Consider the following 20000-nt stretch of genomic DNA (forward strand, 5'->3'; position numbering starts at 1 on the left):
ACATCCCATATATGTGTATATGTATATTAGCTAGATTATATGAAATGATACGTGACTCCGTGTGATCATGATTGACTCGCAGTCGAAGAAACCCAGGATTTGATCCTGACCTTCATCCTATGCCTTCATTTTATAAGTGCAAGAAACACGAAATGAGAGTACAGCTGGTCAAATCTACTTACCTTCACTGATAAATCGACTTCATTAGGTAGAGTATCACGTAACGCTCTAAGGCCATGCTTGACTAACTCATCAAGATTGCATGATAAAAATTCACTTAAGTGTTTCTCTAAGTATGTCCTTGCGCTTTGGGAACGTGATCCTATGGCCATCGCTTTACAGTCAAAATAATTTGCTGACGGACAAGTCTGATATATATGAGGCCCTTGATCCTATCAGGGATGATCATGTTAGAAAGACATATTTGACATTATGAATTATACGCTGTAATCTTCAAAAAATTCTCACATCATATCCAGCCACGAGTAAGCCAACGCCATATGGACGTCGATCATATCTTTGTGTACACGTTTGCATCTTATTTCCCAGAGATGTAATTAAACGACCCACAGGTAATGTATCATCGTGAGCATATTTGTAATTCAGACATTCGGTCCGCATATAACGGCTGCAAATATAAACATAATAATTTGTTATTCTAAGTTAACCTTTTTGCTAGTAATTACTACAATATACAGCAAAAAAATATAAATAAAATTTAAAACATAATTATAAATGTGTTTAAAAAAACTTGCACTTAAGGGGGGAGGGTCAAGTAAACGGCCGTTTTTTCCCGAATTTTTTTTAAACAGATGAAAAATTTATTAAATCGGAACAAAGTATATCATAATATTCATATGATTTAAGATTTAAAGTATATTATAAAATTTTTTTTTCGAAAATTTTCAAAATAGCGGCGCAGCAGCTGCTTGAAGTCGGCTCCTCAGATTTGCGCCGTGCAACGCTCAGGTCGCTCTAATTAACTGAAATAAAAAAACCAGTTTTTTTGTTAAAATGCGTTCATATGCTTTGCATGAACCTAAATTTAAAAAATAATAATAAACATTGTTTTTGGCATTTGTTTATAAAAGAAAAAGGTAACTTTTTTTCAAAATGGTCCTGAATTTTTAATTTTTGATTTTTTTTTAATTTAGGTTCATGCAAAGCATATGAACGCATTTTAACAAAAAAACTTTGGTTTTTTTATTTCAGTTAATTAGATCGATCTGAGCGTTGCACGGCGCAAATCCGAAGAGCCGACTTCAAGCAGCTGCTGCGCCGCCATTTTGAAATTTTTCGACTATAAAAAAATTTTATAATATAACTTAAATCATGAATATTATGATGTACTTACTTTGTTCCGATTTAATAAATCTTTCCATCTGTTTAAAAAAAATTCGGAAAAAACAGCCGTTTACTTGATCCTCCCCTTAAATATTTCAATTTTTAATACCATCAATATTTCTTATCAGTTTCAAATAACTTAAATAGAAAAAATCAATAAATTGGGTAAAACGTAACAGACTTAGATTCCATCTACATCTAATATAATGACAATGTAGTGGTGGCCAAGTAAAAGAGGTAAGAGATAATCAAGAATAGATTTTCTGCTATATTCTTTTATAAATAATAGAAACAGAGATTATGGAATGATAAAAACGAACAAACAGTATACCTTAATATTCTTGCATCAGCTGTTAAACCTGAAATGCTAATTCCCATGTGTTTGTCTATCGGTATAATTTTCTTCTGATGAGCTGATAGCTCTGATGATGCTCTCTTCAGCGCAATGAGAACGGCGTGTGTTTTGCTCTTAAGACCTACGGTAGCTGATCCCAGTTTCACAGCTTCCATAGCATATTCCACTTGATGTAGTCGTCCTTGCGGACTCCATACTGTCACATCGCTATCATACTGATTGCGGAACTAAAAAATACATGCAATCATCAAATTAATAGGAATCATATACATATTTTTATTCAATTAACATAAGTATTTGTAATCTTAAAAGGCTCTAATGATTAAAAATCTAACGTATGAAAAAGGAGTATAAAGCCGTAACAAGGTGTTCGTGTCAGTTTCCGTGTATATATATATACATATATATGCATATATTTTTCCAACTTTATTTAACTGCGCGCCGATTATATTTGTCGGACTTGAAACACAGTTATTGTTGGAATTAAAACCCTTCCCTCCCCGGAATTAAATCGACTCGATTTAATTATCTAAAAACTGTAAAGAATTTATTGCGAAAAATATTACCTCAGTTTTAATTCCAACAATAACTGTGTTTCAAGTCCGATAAATAATCGGCGCGCAGTTAAATAAAATTGAAAAAAAAAATATATATATATATATACACAGAAACTCTGACACGAACACCTTGTTACGGCTTTATACCCCTTTTTCATACGTTTGATAAGTATTTGTATCCTTTCTTTGACCAAGAATATCTTATTTCCATTTTATTTATAATTATATAAGTCAAGTGACCAGTAAGATGTAACTTCCGGTCTGATTTTTGTGTTAATGCCTATTACCCTCTCCTTGATTGCATCTTGACTTAAGGATATATCATCGATACAGTCTTAGATGTATAGGACATAATTTTCAAAGCGCTACCAAGTGGATCAAAATTATTTGTGAGAATGTTCTTTTAGTCTTCCTGATGTGCTACAAAAAAGTAGAAACAAATCCACATTTTACGTAAAATCAGTGAATTAAAATCGTTATATCTCAGTAACCGTTTAGTGGATTCGTTTCTACTTTTTTGTAGCACATCAGGAAGACTAAAAGAATATTCTCACAAATTTTTATCCACTTGGTAGCGCTTTGAAAATTATGTCCTATACATCTAAGACTGTACCGATGATACATCCTTAAGGTACGATTTCATGGTACTGTCGTTCCCAAAACGGAGGCCAGTAGTCATGTGGTCTAATTTTATATTCAAGATCATCTTAAGTACGACCTCAAGACACAGTATAGCTATTTTATTGGTTGGATGTAATCTTAAGACTGTCAATAATCAGATTTAAAGCAATCTTAAGTACAAAATCCAACTATGAACATTGTACAAAGTGTCACGTCTTATAAGTAACACTACCCAAGTGTCACACACCGATTTTTCTGAAACTGTGCACACATGTAGAACTTTGCAAAATATTTATCATGTTTTATTGTCATTTTTTTGTTTTTGATCATAAAGCATTTTAAGAGTAGAAACTACCCTCGAAATATTGACCTTCTCAACCCTATGTATGTTATCTCGAATAGTTTTTGCACCAGAATATTATCTCTAGGGGTTTTCAGAGTTTTCTCGACATTTTTTTCACAAAAAATCGACCAGCAACGTGCATGGCCTAAAAAGTTGTTATACATAGGATTGAGAAGGTCAGTATTTCGAGGGCAGTTTCTACCTTAAAACTCGACTCTTAAAACGCTTTGTAGGCAAAAATAAAAAAACACGACACAAATATTTTTCGAAGTTCTACAAGTGTGCAGTTTCAAAAAAATCGGTGTGACACTTGGGTAGTGTTACTTGTTGGTTACATGCACATCCAGCAATTCATTTTCAAGATATAAGTTGAGAAGAAATGGACATCGACATAAAAGTCAGGTCAAAAACTGTGTCTATGCCAATGATATAATAGTTGTATATTTAACACATTCCATATCACTTCCCAAGTAGCAAGTTTGTCGTCATTTTAACGTTAAAATGTTAAAAACGTTATTTTAACGTCTAAATGATGGCAATGTCAGTTTGCTACCAATGTTGTACCATCAATTGTCCATGCTGAATTATTTCCATTCAGGCTATTTCGATATTTTAAGTATAAGCAGATATGTTATCATAAAATATTTCATATCATTGATTGATACATTATATATACAATTAACATGTATAGAATAGTTATCATACCATATAGCCGTATACTATCGGTAGTATCTTAAATGGGCACTTACGCACAAACAACGCGATACATGTTAATGTTTAATTATTCAATTTAAGCAATAAACTAAACACTTATACACAAATTTTTCATCTTTTAAGGCAATACATTAATTTTTTCTCATATACCTTTAATAATTACTATTTCACCACGTAATTATGTATACTTTCATATTGCTATATACAAATATACATAACCATAAAAATGGCGACTTTGACATGATTTATATATTCTTTTTGTAATAATCATTAAATAAACAAAAAGCTCAAAGTATAATATATCAATAATTAACTAAATACTTACCATTTTTATTAGCAATTCTTTCAACTGGAAGAGTAAAGATAACAAACAATATTACTTGCAAAAACACCCGACTTTGGCCGACTAACCAAAATCACTTGTCATGCAATGATCAGCACTCAGGATTGCGTTCCAAAATTCACTCTGGGTAACTAAAATCTATAGTTTACGTCACGTACACTATAGCATTTTAGTTAACTAAAGTGAATTTTGGAACGCAGCCCAGCAGACTACTACTACGTTTACGCGAGCGTTACTTCTGTAGTAACTTACGATAATTCACCCGTTTACGCGGAGTAAATTATCGTAAGTTACTATAAAATCCCGTTTACGCGAAGGAAAACCCCGTTTACGCGAAGGAATTATCGTAAGTTACTACAGGGTCATGTTCCAAAACTCACTCTAGTTAACTAAAATGCTATAGTGTACGTGACGTAAACTATAGATTTTAGTTACCCAGAGTGAGTTTTGGAACATGACCCAGAAGTAACGCTCGCGTAAACGTAGTTCAGTGATGTGCAATGGTACTAGTGACGTCGCTTTCTTCGCGCATGCACGTAAGGCTCTATAAAAGTGAGTATTCTCGTCCGCCATTTTTGAACCAATCATATGTGAAAACATAACCTTTCACGGAACTTTTTCGTAAACGTCAATACGCTTTTCGGTCTCGCGATTAATGTAAAAATTTAGCTGAAATATCGATTCTGTAAAACTAAAAATAAGTATTAATTGAGTCTTAATTGATTAGACGTGTGTTCTTAAACGCGCGACAATCAATCAGAGCAGAGAAAACTGATCTCAAGTTTTAATAAACTTTGCTCTGATTGATCAAATTTCAATTAAATCTCAATCCCAATCCGTAGTCTGGAGGTCGATTCTGTAATAGCCTAGTTTACACCGATCGTTTGATACGCGTACCAAGTACTATATCCGTATCAAATTCGTATCAAATCTCGGTTTACACCGGGATAACGATTTAATTCGGATTTGATACGGATATAGTACTTGGTACGCGTATCAAACGGTCCGGTGTAAACTAGGCCTATGTATTTTGAGACACGAAATCACGTGATCTCGCGATACGCTAAAGGTGAAATTTCATGGGCAGTGAAAAGCAGCAGTAGATCGTACTGATTGGCTACAAAATAGAGAAGTTCTCGAGTTTTTTCACTGCCCATGAAATTTTACCTTAAAACGAGCGTCCCATGAATTCGCACCAAACGACGCTGATGGTGTGCATCCAAGTGAAGTTTTCGAACGCAGAGGAACTCTACTTTTTAGCTAAACGCGCAATCTATTCTTGCTTAGTCTATGGGCTTTGCCACTTTGCCGTGGACAAAGAAATCTGAAAAAGACGAAGTCAGTGGAACGACTGATAGCCAAGTACGTAACGAGCGGATGTAGTAGGCGCAACGATCGCTAATCTATCCGCAAAGAAGAGCACGACGTGACGTAAACGACGGATCCAAACAAGTATCAGCTGTGTTGCAGTCATTGTTCCCTGGATTCATATCGGTTTTGGCAGACAGATCCCAGTTTCCTTCGACATTACCATCGAGTCCTTCGGAGACTGGTAGAAACGGCGGAGATAGCGACGGTGGCTGGCCCGCGCCAAAGGACATAGCGAGGAAGCGCGAACGTTTTTAAGATCCGACGCGACAAGTGGTGAGAGGAGAGAAAAAAACGGAGGAAAGCTAGGCCAGGCTCTTTTTTTCGTTCCTAACAGCAATCGTGGCTGCGCGCGTGCAACCCCGGCCCCAGCCCCAGGTCCGTGCCACTATTCACCAACGGTTATCCCCGGGGGACAATAATAGTGTGAAAAACGGGGCGGTACGCGCATAAGCCTGGCCTCGAGCAGCGAGTCGGACGACGGTGGACTCGCTCCGCCACCGCGCAAACGGTCCCGTAGTTCTGTACCGGCTACCCTACGACCAGCGGACGAGCACCACTCCTCCAGTCCGGACATGGATAATTATCGGTAATGTACAATATTTTCGAACACTTTTCGACATGAGCGCGTCGGCGGAGTTCTATCTCGTATATGTTCGTGATTTCAGAATCTCGAGATATTTTCACACGTTCGTCTTTCTTTTCTCATATGTCTCTCTGTGTCCATTTTTTTATGTGCTCATATTTTTTACAGGAATTCAGTCTTTTTATACAAATTATTACAAGTTATTATTAATAAGTTATATTATCTCTTCTATTTTAAACTGACGTGAAATTTACGGTGGATTTTAAACTTTTCAAGATTATCAGAATATAGTTTCTATTGAAATAGTACCAGTTAGTATGACCTTGAGTTAATGTGGTGATATCATTAGTATTGCCGTTATGGATAACATTCCAGTATGCACGACAGCATAATGCAACAGCAGGCCTCAAACGGTGGTGTATCTTCTGGACTACAGCAGAATGGAGCTAAGGCAGATTCTGGTGGGCCTCATGCCAATGGCAATCTGTTACCAGAATCAGATAGTGACATTAATGGTGTGAATGGAGATATGAATCAGAGTTTGGGACCACCAAAAATAATGGACAAAACTAATCAAGACATTGTGAGACTTATCGGACAACATTTAAAGACAGTTGGATTAGAGTATGTAACATTGGTGGTTTAATTAATTAATTCTTAGTACGTTAATTCGTTAGTTGAAAGATTTTAGTTTAAAAAAGTAAGAAAGTAGTTGACTGTCATATTTAATACAAATATATTTACCTTTTTACAATATATCAAGATTAGAATGTATGTACATGTATATACATATATAAATATACATACAAAATATCTCAGGTTTTTCCTTACAAACTTTAGTGTGTTCTATGAGCAGAAATAAGAAAAAAAAGTTATGTAAACATTGGTCATCAAAATACTTTATTAGAAAGTTGTCGTAAAAGTTAGAATTTTGTATTGAAGAAATAATGATGGTCTTATCCACTTCTTTTAGTTGTGTTTACTGTTTGAAATGATTGAAGGCGATTATAAAAACTTGTATGAATACTAGTAATGAGCAGTACTTTGTAGAACATTAGAGCTTCTCTAATCAGAGTCTGGCCATATAGCAGCAACTTTTGATTGGTTTGCCATTTCTTGATAAAAGCAAGAGAACAGTAAGAGAAATCGATATAAGAGAGAAAGAGAAAGGGATATGAATGTATATCCTCTGGTATATCGCTTTCTCTTTCTCTCTTGTATCCTTCTCTCTCACAGAATTTGCAAGTTGGCCAGATTAGAGGGACTCTAGTAGAACATTATCTCAAAATGCCATGAAAATGTCGTTTTCACAAACGAAGAATACATGGATAATCATTTTGTATACGGTTTGTGTGCAAGGAATATAAGGACTTCTGTTAGAGAATAATATTAACGAAGATTCCCTAACAGAGAAGAGTGCAGTATCACACAGTCTTAACCAATATTTATTTGCAATTACGCTTGGGTTTAAATTCTTAGGGTAATACATTTTTAGTATTATATTGATGTATAGGTTGTATGACATTGGCGAACTTTGAAGTGCAAACTTAAGTGAAATTGTTTCTTACACATTTATATCGTACTTTTGCTATAACTTTCTAATAAAGCATTTTGAGACTTATGCTTATATAACATTATTTCTTATTTCTGCTCATAGAACATATAACTAACAATAAAGTTTGTACGGAAAAACTTGGACACCTTATATGTATATGTATACGCACACACTTAAACACACACTTAAACACTGTGCCTCGCACAATGAAAAATATAAGGAATAAGAAACAGATATTAGCGATTATAAATAAGAAATCAGAGGAATAAAGCTGATGTAGCATTGATATACGGCTTCCGATAAAATCTATTGTCTGTGTTATTCCCTGTTTCCGTTGCCTGTTTCATCGTGCATCCAACTTTATTCTTGATCCTTTAATCCTAATCGCTAATATCTGTTCCTTGTTCCTTATATTTTTTATTGTACGGAAGTCTTTAATTATATACAATAGTAATTTTGTTATTGCCAGAACAAAATATCAAACAATTAATTTTTTTATTTTTATTAATTTATTGTCAAGAGAATTACATTAGCCTTACGTAAACTGTATTCGTATAGTAGGAAAGAGCTGATTATAGAATTTTGAAATACAGGAAATACATACTATGATATCTATCAATTACATATAATTTATAATGACAGGTACTTTGAAAAAGTATTGAAATATTTTAACTATTAATAAATGAATAATTTAAATTTGAATAAAACTATAATTATATTTCAAAATTATTTTAACCTTCTGGTGGACGCGTTCTTTTCTATAACGGGAGGAGGCGTGACGTATACAAAGTACTGCGTGGAGTAAGATTGGAAAGAAAGGATAAGGGATATTATCGTAAAATAAATATGCGGTGAAAGTTTACGATATTTTAAAGCTTATTAGACACTAAAGGAATAGCTCGGGGAGACTCAAATTGAAGGTTTTCATGAATTTTGTCCAGAATCGCCACGCGTGTACAAAGTACAAACACGCGCCCACCAGAACTTTGTTCTTAGTAACTTAGTAACTTTGACGCAGATAAAATATTTTATACTCTTGTGCCTATACATTTGTTAATATAAAATCCTCAAAGATCTTACTTAAAAATTCTTAGTAAGATTAAATATTAAGATTAGATATTATAATTTATAATTAACAACAAGTAACAAAGGAAATATTATTTTTAGTCGGACAGCAGATTTGCTTATGCAAGAATCAGGCTGTCGTCTAGATCATCCTGCTGCGGCGAAATTTAGGCAACATGTTATGGATGGTGATTGGAATAAAGCAGACCATGACCTCAATGAACTTAAGTCTTTTTTAAATAGTGCAAACCAGAGTTTAGTGGTAAATTTTTTTTTATATAATTGATGGTCGTACTAATAGAATGTTTTTAAAATGTTTGGTCAAATTGATATAGTCTACTAATTATACTAATGACAGAAAAAAATATGTAAATATTTTTTAAGTAAATGCTTTTAATTGTTTTTATTATATATGATTCAAATTTAAATTAACAGTTAAATTTGTAAACATTATTTAACATTGCTTCAATACAATAGCAAAATGTAAACAATTCGACACTAATGAAAAGTATTGTAACTATAATATCTCAGAAGATTTAATTGTATAATAATGTTCTTTCCAAAAATATTTTAAATCATGAAAATAAAAATAAATTTTACAATCAATACATAAATATAAAACTTTTTATTCTTTTTAAATAATAACTTTTTAATACAATTTGGTCAACTTTGTACAAAATATTGTTGTAGAATATTCTTGTTCCAAAATTATAATATTTTTTACACGTATACACGTGCACAAATGATGTTGAATTATATTTAAATACAAAATAATGACAAGAAGAAAGACAATAAAAGATAATTTTAATGAGTTAGAAAGCGAGATAAACTTTTATTAATAAATTAATAAAAGTAAAATACTTTTAATTGGCAATTCAATCAATTTCCTGTTTTTATCCGTAGGAGATGAAGTTCTTATTGCTAGAACAAAAATATTTAGAATATTTAGAAGAAGGCATGGTGTTTGATGCGTTACATGTACTGCGCAATGAACTTACACCCTTGGGCCATAATACCGGTCGTGTTCATCAGTTATCTTTATTCATGATGTGCAGTGGACGTGATGAATTACAGGTATTCCATATATTTGCTTCAAATAACGAACGAAAGTTACAAAGAAGTTACAAAAAAGTTATGGTATTTTATTGAGCTATAGGTGTCTTGTACTAATGAGTTCCTACAAAAACTGAAGCTTTCTCATTCTTAAGACATAGTTGAAACTAACTTACAACTGAAAATTTGATCACTAGCAAATGGACACTTGTTGACAGACACGTGCAGGCTGGGATGGCAAAGGGCCAGCCTCCAGGGCTGCGCTTATGGACAGACTGCAAAGATTCCTGCCACCCTCCATTATGTTACCGCCACGCAGACTTCATTCTTTACTTTGTCAAGCTGTGGAAATGCAAAATCAACTGTGCACGTATCACATAACACATTCGCAGGTACATTGTTGAATCACAGTACAATTTGAACTAAGCTATCTCTTATAGTATTATTTCCAAAATTTTTGTCCTATTTTTTTAACAATGTTATAATGTTATTTTAATACTGAATACCTTTAATAAGTTCACTACAATATTACAACACATATATTTATTAAAAAATTAAATGTTATTTATATAATACCATAAATAATTGATAATAATAAGATTGATACTAATACTAAATAAGATGAAACTAATGAATTAATCGTTTTTAAAATCATATTTTTGCTAAAAGAATGGTATTTATATTTGCTATATTTCTAAATTTCATTATTTTATTTTAGAATGATAACATGTTTTACACTACTTTTATTGATAACAATGAACAAATTTTTCGTATACTTGAAATATAATAATAATAATATTTTAAGAACTTCTTAAGTTTAAAAACTTAAGTTTAATTACATTTTATTATGTTGAAATGCTATAGCATCTTGATACTAACAATAAGTACACAACGATAAGAAAATGATGACTGTTTATATTTTTGTCTATTGGGTACCCATTTTTTTCTGAAATTCTTACGCAAATTATATTTTTGATTAAAATATTTCAGGACTAATGTAATAAAGAATATAATCATACTTTTGGCATATACCATTACAAATATTTAATTGCAATTAATTTGAATATATTTAACTAGTTAAATATATTAATTTTATTCTGAATATACGTACACCGACATGCACATACGCGCATATACGCACGCACGTATGCGTACATACATTTGTATCTGCATTCATACTCGCACTTGTATTCACATCCCTATGTATAAAAGAATTTTAGATATGAAGCAAGGTGCGTTCATGGTTACACTATTGTTTTTTACATTTCTTGACAAATAATGATTACAGTAATTATTATTATATTAAGCAATATTTTTAAAATATAATTAATATAAAATAGATAACATAGCAATTAATATGATCATTAACCGTTATTATCATTATTTATTTTGTTGAATTATGAGAAATCTTATATATTTATTTTTTTCTTTTAATTGTTTACTTAATACTTAAGCAGTTATATATTAAAAACATAATTAAACATAATTGATTATATCTCTGTTAAAACTGTCACCAGAGTGGGCCTATTCTGTAACTCGCTTTAGCATCCCCTTAACGACAGTTTCGTTATCATTATATTGGCGTTGCGCAGCTTTTTTACTATATATAATATCTGCGCAACGCAAATATAACGATAACGAAACTGTCGTTAAGAGTTACAGAATAGACCCACAAGAGATATTTATTTGTGAAAGACAAGCTCAAAAAGTACTTTAATAAAACGAATAATTTAAACAATTTAAAAATAAAGCGCACATTAAAATAATAATATAAATAGATAGGGCTGTAAGGGTCACAACGCGGATCCAGGTGCATTTAAATATAAATGTGATTTATTCCTCGATTTACAAAAGTCTTTTGTTGTGCGTCGTGTCGACGGGATCTCTTTTTACAGATCGCTTTGCACAGATCATTTTCTTTGCCTTATTTTCTTATTATTTTGTTTGACTTTGCGATGTATTTTTTCTCCAGACTACTTGATTTGGACCTTTTAGTCTCACTAAGTTTCTGTCAAATTGAAATAGTAAACTCACCATGTTAAAGAAGAATATATTTTTGATGTTAATATTATACCACTGAGGATAGCTCAGACAGGAGCCGAAACGTTTGGATTTTTGTAAATCGAGGAATAAATCACATTTATATTTAAACGCACCTGGATCCGCGTTGTGACCCTTACAGCCCTTTCTATTTATATTTTTATTTCGAGGGTCTTTTTATCACACTTTATTAAAATAATAGATTCATAAAATAAAAAAATATAGTGCTTTTAAATAGTAATTTCAAATAATTGGATTATTATGACTTAATGTAGCCTTATTGTAAGCAATTAAAAAATTATTTATTAATTACTTATGCAATTAAAAAATTATTTATTAATTACTTATATTATACTTATACGAAATATTGATCAAGAAAATCACTAATTTTGTGTAAGTTTTTAAAAATTGCAAATATTAAATAAAAATAAAATCAAATATTTATTTTTGAAAGTTACAAAAATACTGAAATTTATTGAAGTTTTTATTAAAGAAGATAAACAAAATGTCATATACGTAAAAAAGTATTTGCAACAAAAGTAAAAACTAAAAATATAAAGGATTATTAAAACATTTTAAATATGGATATGAAATGAATTAGCTAGTTACTTAGATTAGATATTAGTAATTTATAAGCTAAGCAATTTAAGATTTTTTTATTTTCCAAAGTATATTTTATACAATATTTATAGTTAAATAAAATTTTTATTATTTTACACAGTTTAGAAGACTAAATAAAGTATAAAAATTTGGCTTTCTTGCTTAGATCATAGACTCAAATACGTATGTTGTGTCGTAGTTGTACATTTTCTATTTCAAATGTAAATTATTTGAATCAAATAAATAGAGTAAAAATATTATTGTATATAATATTTACATGTTTAATGAGATCTATATCAAAAAGAAACATCAAGAAACACAGCTTATTTATCTATTAAAACGGTAATTTATAATGTTTATTTTTATATTGTCTAATCATTTATATTATATTTATATTATTTGAAATATTTGCGAACTATTACAAGAAAAAAATCAAAATAACCTACAGATTCGAAAAAAAAGTATAGCTTGAGTACATTTTAATTAGCGTTAGTTAAACGTTACTTATTAAACGCTTTGAGATATATTACCTTAGGTAAAATTTTACATGACTTAAAGTTTACACAATATTGTCAAACAGTAAGGGCTCATGCACAATGAGAGAAATAAGGAACAAGGAATTAAACATAAAGAGAATTCATAGTCGTATCTTTTTTTAAGACAGTCTTCTCTCTTTTCAAGACAGAATTTTCTCTATGTTTAATTCCTTGTTCCTTATTTCTTTCATTGTGCATGAACCCTAAGTTTGCTTTCAAATTTTAGATATTGTATGAGAATGATATTTTATTTACTATATAAGTTTTCAGATATATATATATATATATATATATATATATATATATATATATTGATTGACTATTAAATAAAAAAATTTTATAATACTGAAAACTTTTCTAAAAAATATTGTTTAGAGTTGGTAACAAATTATATGGCTAGTTATGATAATATATGCAATTATTTATATTTAAGTACATTATCAATTTGCGATTAAGATATTTTAAATAGTTTTTAATCACAGCAGCATAATTCTCAGTTTAAGAAAATTGAGAATGTAAAAAATGCCTCTCTTAAAGATAAATCAGTTAACATCGTATAACAAACATCGTACCAATTGATATGCAAGATATATGTATAATTATTTTGTAAGATAGAAATATAATGAACATATAACTCACAAAGAAAACACATACACGTTCACAAAATATGTTCCTGTTTATTTATTATTGACTGCTTTTCTTGTAACAAGTGAAAAGACATGAAGAAAATCGAAAAAGAAAATTTTATTATTTTGTTATAAGAAATATGTAATAATTTATATCAATTATCAAAAAGTTCATAATATTTTAACAAAACCTAAAAGTTTTCTTTATTTTTTTCTCTGACTACTCATATATCTCAAAAACGTGTTACTTTTATCGTGTGTTGTCTTATTATATTGTATTACTTTTATCGAAATAATGCCTCGAAATGCCTCGATCTTTCATATGTTTCTATTTTTTTGTATTTGTTTATTATAAGCATGAAATTCCTTGGAAATGCTTAAATTGAGGATTCATCAACGAAATATTAAACAAAAAGATATATTTATGCGCTCGTTTCAAGATTAAATAAAAAATTAAAATATATAGGGGAGACCAGGGCTATCTGTCCACGGGGGCTATGTGTCCACAGTACTGCTATCTCAAGTTTTAAGAGACAGATGTCTTACCATTGTAACAAGTAGTTGAAAAATGCTCTACGTAAGATATTTAAATGTTGTTTGTTTTCTTGCAATGCCTCTCGCAGACCCTATGTATGTTAAAAGAAAAGCGAAAACAATTAGTCACATTTTTTGACGGCCGAGTGCGACAGTAGTTACTTTAACTCAAATTAAAGTAAGCAATTCATAATATTATCAATTAATATATAGTTATCAGGTGTGAGAAGCATCAAATCTTAATTCCGCGTCCTAAAATTGGCAACATGTTAAAGACTGAAAAACGTGATCGGGGCTATCTGTCTTATTTTTGATGGGACAATGTGTCTGCACTTCAATGTGATGAATTGTTCTTTTATAAATAGATAATGGTGCGTAACTACAAAAAAAGACTTTCCTTAAGACGGATAAGGTAGACATATCTAATAAAATTATATTTAGAGCGATTAAAAGAATAAAAATTAAGCGAGAATCTTTTCGTAAAAACAGCGTTAGACTTTGGAATAAATGTTCGGGCTCTCACTCGCTACTGTAAAAAAGTGATCTACGAGCAACTACTTGATCCTGCGATTCAAGAATCGTCACCAAATTTTTATTTAAAAAATACACGTCAAGTTAAATATATGAGTTTGTCTTAAATTATTGAATATTTTCTATTTCAAACGCTGCCGAGGATAAAGTAAAGGTCCCAAATTAAAAAAAAGATTAAAGAATTGAGAGGACAAAAGAAACTCATTACATTGATTTTGCAACGGACTCAAAATCAGTTTGATGCCACCGTATATAAAGAAAAGTCAGCTCTACGCAGGAAACTTGTCAAAAAATCTACACAAAGTGCCTACTACTTCTCTGACTCCAACGACTAGGCAGTTTTTTCAATATTATATATTAATAATAAATAATATTATAAATAAGTATAGAAATTAATATAAATAATGTGTTTTTTTATTATGTGGACAGATAGCCCCGCGTATGGGGCTATCTGTCTACACTTGACTTGTTCACTTAAAAAAATCGCCTCTTTAAAATGTTAAAAGATCAACGATTCTAATTATGTTTTTTTTATAGAAAGGTTGAAAGGTTATACCATTAAAATTTTAGCCAAATATCTTTATTAGTTTTTTAGTAAACTTGAAAAAAGCGTAAAGTGTGGACACAGCCCCGGTCTCCTTTAGTCTTCTTCTATGTTATGAAGGCAATTGTCAAGATAAGTTCAATGCAATATTAAAATGAAGTTAAAGAAAATCAGAAATATAAGACGATTAATTTAGATATTTGACATTTTTCCGATACTTTATTTATTATTATTTATAATAAATTACGTTTTTAAAAGAAAGTATGCAATGTGGAATATACAATTACATACTTTTTTTTAAAAGCAATTATATATTTTCTTTACACCAATTGATTTATTTTATTATTTTGTATGTAAATGTATTAAAATAATGTCATGAAAAAGCCAATATTTTTTAAAGTATATCGGATTTTATGTGAAGATTGTAAAATATTCTGTTTTACTTGTAAACTATTGATTTATTGATAATTAATCTTAATATTTTTATATGCAGAATGGCTAGAGGAATGACATTAAAAAATTATACATGTCTATAAAAAAAAAATATATATATATATATATAGGTATATATATATATATATATATATATATATATATATATATATATATAGGGCGGCAGTGTGGTCTAGTGGTAGAGCCCCAGACTCGTAATCTGAGGAACCAGGTTTGAGTCCACTAGAGCCATGAAGCATGGAATGTTTTTCCGATAGCTGCGCCTCTCCGTGCAAGATAGGCTCTTGTGCGGAGAAAACTGGGCTCCGTCTTTCGTAAAGAGACGTTAAGCCGTTGGTCCAAAGGGTTAAAGTGAGAGGAAAAGGATAGTGTTGGTAGTAGATTGCGAACCCTGCGGGGATATGCAATAAATTACGAATTTTACAGGAAAATATATATATATATATTTATTTTTTTTTTAAATACATTTTTTTATATATATCTTTTATATAATATATATATGATAATTTTTAAAAATTAATGCATATTTTCTTCCTAAAACCGAAAAATTTTTGCCATGTGACATTATGTGCGTGTGCGTGTGCGTGCGTGCGTGTGTGCGTGTGTGTGTGTGTGTGTGTGCGTGCGTGCGTGCGTGCGTGCGTGCGTGCGTGCGTGCGTGCGTGCGTGCGTGCGTGCGTGCGTGCGTGCGTGTGTGTGCGTGCGTGCGTGCGTGCGTGCGTGCGTGCGTGCGTGCGTGCGTGCGTGCGTGCGTGCGTGCGTGCGTGCGTGCGTGCGTGCGTGCGTGCGTGCGTGCGTGCGTGCGTGCGTGCGTGCGTGCGTGCGTGCGTGCGTGCGTGCGTGCGTGCGTGCGTGCGTGCGTGCGTGCGTGCGTGCGTGCGTGCGTGCGTGCGTGCGTGCGTGCGTGCGTGCGTGCGTGCGTGCGTGCGTGCGTGCGTGCGTGCGTGCGTGCGTGCGTGCGTGCGTGCGTGCGTGCGTGCGTGCGTGCGTGCGTGCGTGCGTGCGTGCGTGCGTGCGTGCGTGCGTGCGTGCGTGCGTGCGTGCGTGCGTGCGTGCGTGCGTGCGTGCGTGCGTGCGTGCGTGCGTGCGTGCGTGCGTGCGTGCGTGCGTGCGTGCGTGCGTGCGTGCGTGCGTGCGTGCGTGCGTGCGTGCGTGCGTGTGTGTGTGTGTGTACCTATAATCTTTTTATAAAATCCACTTTTTCGAAATTATATGTTTAGATTTTTAAAATAATACTCTACATATATCTCAAAATTTCTATAAAAATAGATTTATATTATTATTATACATATGTATATTGAATATAAATCTGTGTGCTTGAGATTATCTATATAATATATAGTCTATATAAATAATAGTCTATATAATACCTTATTGTGTGCGATGGCTGATAACAAAATAATTTTTCTTCTAAAGCAGACAAGCTTAGAGAATGTTTCTCTGCTTGTGGATCACAACTGTGGCAAGGAACAGTTCCCGTGCCATACCATACAGGTACTCAACGATCATTGCGACGAAGTTTGGTATTGCAAATTCTCACCCGATGGTCTCAAACTCGCCACAGGTTCTAAAGATATGACTGTAATTATATGGGATGTTGACCCAGTGAGTATACATACGTAATACTATAGTGTAGTGATATAATGTTAACAATGTGTATCATATCCTTCACTAAAGGCATTTTTTTATTGTAAATTTTTTGATCAATCTTGACACGATTTTTTTTAGCAAAAATGTTAAAATATAGCTCTCAAATAAATAAGGCTAAAAATAAAAGGTTTTTCTCAGAGTAAGTTTTTAGAAAAATAGATAATAAAGTTGTTTTTCAAATAATTTTGAAACTTTGCTTTGATAAAAATTTGAGATTTAATTGATATTGAAAGATATATGTAATATTGAAAATTGGAAAATCATAATAAATTATGAGCCTTTTCGAAATTTTTACTTAAAGAAATTACAGATTAATTTGAAAATAGTTCAGAAATAGTGCATTCAGTGGTAGATACCTCGTATAGTTTCGTTTTCGAGATATATGATTAATAAACGCTTTAAATGTAATGCAGGAAACGCTAAAAGTGACGCATAGGAAAACGCTCGAAGGACATACGTATGGCGTAGCGCTAATTACTTGGAGTCCCGACAGCAGCCATCTAATCGCTTGTGGTCCTGAAGATTGCCCAGAATTGTGGCTTTGGAGCGTTGATACACCTGATTGTGAATTACGCGTAAAGTTGACACAAAACACGGATGACTCGCTGACGGCTTGCGCCTGGCATCGCGATTCAAATAAATTTGTAGCCGGAGGTCTCCGTGGTCAATTTTATCAATGCGTATGTTAAGAAACAAATAATAAAAAACATTTTATAATGTTAACTTTTTTTGTACATAAAACTACTTTGAAAATTCTCAATAAGTAAAATAGGGATTTTTTACAATTATATAAAATATTGTCCAAAATTTTCAATCAGTACAAAAGATTCAATAACGAGATATGCTTCAATTAATTAAAATTTGAAGCTTTTAAGTCTTGCATAGATATGTACGGCATTCACAGCCAAATAGTTAACAGAGGAGGTTTATCTTTTTATTACATAAAATTTATTGAACATCTTAAACATATATTAAACGTTCTTTATGTAACACGTGCATGGAAAGTGGCCCATTGCGCATGCTACGCGTGCGTAATAGACCACTTGCAACATAATACAGGGTGTGCAAGTCGTGCTGTAAGATGAAAATTTCCGGGTGCGGAGCCTTCGGCTCGTGTGTCAACTCCGCACCCGGGAATTTTCATCTTACAGCACGACTTGCACAAATAACTATTCTCAATGTATTAAATTCTGATAAAAATATGTAGGATATGGACGGCAATGTTTCTGATTCATGGGAAGGAGTAAGAGTAAAATGTCTGTGGTGTCGCAGCGATGGAAGAACTGTTCTAGCAGCTGATACACACCATAGAATTCGCAGCTATACTTTCGACGACTTGGGCGATACTACTATGTACGATTTAAAATAACCAATTTAACGTATATTATCTCGATTACCTTATTAAACAAAACTTTTGATGGAATATTTCCACACTGTTACAGATTACAAGAGGATCATCCTGTTATGTCATTTAGCGTAAACAAAGCAGATCGACTCGCATTACTTAATGTGGCAAATCAAGGTGTGCATCTTTGGGATTTAGAAGACAAATGCCTTGTAAGACGTTTTCAAGGTGTTACTCAAGGACATTTTACTATCCATAGCTGTTTTGGAGGAGTTAATCAAGATTTTATTGCTTCTGGCAGTGAAGGTTTGTCATACATAAAAATAAAATGTATTTTTATACATTGCATCTCTGTATTTTACTAGTTTTATTTAAAAAAGCAATATGATTTTATGATGCGCATGGATTAATACGCATATGATTAATAATGACTAATAATTGTTTTCTTCTTATTTCATTACAGACAATAAAGTGTATGTATGGCATATCAAAAGAGAACTGCCTATAGCGACTCTTACAGGACATAGTAGAACAGTCAATTGTGTTTCGTGGAATCCTGTTTACCATCAAATGATGGCTTCTGTGTCGGATGATTTTACAGTGAGGATATGGGGCCCAAGATCATTTTCTTCAGATGGAGAAAATGATAAGACAGGTAAGTTTTTGCACAGCAAAATCTTCCAGGATATATTTTTTTCTGTATTTTTAAAGAATTGCTTTAATTTATCGTGTTAATGTCACAATCTCTCGCATTTCTTTCTTCTCTTTTCATGTATTTCTTATTTCTTTCAGTTTTGCTCGAGACCAACTCTTCAAATAGCAGCGGCTGGCACGAGATGGTATCGTAGCGAACTACAGCGCACACTGTTCCCATGACCTCATGGTGTTCAAAAGACTGTCATACTGACATTTGACTGTCGTACTGTCCTGTTGATTGTCGTACTGACATTTTACTGCCTTCTGTAGCAGTTGCTCCTCTATACCTCTTGTCGATTTTGATTACTATCTACTGTGTACAGAGGTAACGAGAGGATTGTATATGTTTAGCAACAACTGCTAAATTGCCTGCAATTATTAAAACCGAAAATCAACCATCGAGCGTAATTATCACATTTGTGTATACTTTTTTTTCATAGTACCTTTAAGTATTTGATATGCATCCATATATAATATCCGTTGTGTTGGTATCTAAATTAAAACTTCGAATACCTTAACGTCGGAGCTAATAATCGAAAAT

General features: G+C 32.4%; 2 protein-coding genes and 1 long non-coding RNA gene across 8 annotated transcripts in view; 1 reads left to right on the forward strand and 2 right to left on the reverse strand.

The window, feature by feature from the left end:
* Positions 1 to 4416, reverse strand: part of Prosalpha6 (Proteasome alpha6 subunit) — a 6376-nt gene extending 1960 nt beyond the window's left edge. For both annotated transcript variants that reach the window (XM_077420798.1, XM_077420797.1), the window contains exons 1-4: positions 4260 to 4416; positions 1676 to 1926; positions 469 to 628; positions 183 to 392 (exon numbers count right to left, since the gene is read on the reverse strand). In XM_077420798.1, coding sequence (XP_077276924.1) covers positions 183 to 392; positions 469 to 628; positions 1676 to 1926; positions 4260 to 4262 — 624 coding nt within the window. In that variant the 5' untranslated portion in view covers positions 4263 to 4416. The remainder of the gene's footprint in view (positions 1 to 182; positions 393 to 468; positions 629 to 1675; positions 1927 to 4259) is intronic.
* A 340-nt stretch (positions 4417 to 4756) lies between these two features.
* The window catches only part of LOC143905377 (WD repeat-containing protein 26), a 15459-nt gene continuing 215 nt past the window's right edge, over positions 4757 to 20000 (forward strand). Inside the window, exons 1-12 of one of the 5 annotated variants that reach the window (XM_077420791.1) lie at positions 4757 to 4829; positions 5565 to 6234; positions 6581 to 6855; positions 8954 to 9113; positions 9755 to 9925; positions 10123 to 10296; positions 17185 to 17373; positions 17832 to 18098; positions 18626 to 18771; positions 18861 to 19069; positions 19227 to 19418; positions 19556 to 20000. The exon at positions 19556 to 20000 is cut by the window's right edge and continues 215 nt beyond it. In XM_077420791.1, the coding sequence (XP_077276917.1) occupies positions 6608 to 6855; positions 8954 to 9113; positions 9755 to 9925; positions 10123 to 10296; positions 17185 to 17373; positions 17832 to 18098; positions 18626 to 18771; positions 18861 to 19069; positions 19227 to 19418; positions 19556 to 19611 (1812 nt within the window). In that variant the 5' untranslated portion in view covers positions 4757 to 4829; positions 5565 to 6234; positions 6581 to 6607 and the 3' untranslated portion in view covers positions 19612 to 20000. The remainder of the gene's footprint in view (positions 4830 to 5564; positions 6235 to 6580; positions 6856 to 8953; positions 9114 to 9754; positions 9926 to 10122; positions 10297 to 17184; positions 17374 to 17831; positions 18099 to 18625; positions 18772 to 18860; positions 19070 to 19226; positions 19419 to 19555) is intronic. The other 4 variants (XM_077420790.1, XM_077420792.1, XM_077420788.1 and 1 more) reach the window with 4 other exon arrangements.
* LOC143905384 (uncharacterized) lies at positions 9802 to 10219 on the reverse strand. The gene is made up of 2 exons (XR_013259178.1): positions 10081 to 10219; positions 9802 to 9941 (listed from the first exon to the last, which is right to left on the reverse strand). It is a non-coding gene; the product is annotated as an uncharacterized LOC143905384 (long non-coding RNA).

Source organism: Temnothorax americanus, unplaced genomic scaffold (genome assembly GCF_048541705.1).
Source record: "Temnothorax americanus isolate GAGA-0224 unplaced genomic scaffold, ASM4854170v1 Scaffold60, whole genome shotgun sequence".
NCBI classification, from domain to species: domain Eukaryota; kingdom Metazoa; phylum Arthropoda; class Insecta; order Hymenoptera; family Formicidae; genus Temnothorax; species Temnothorax americanus.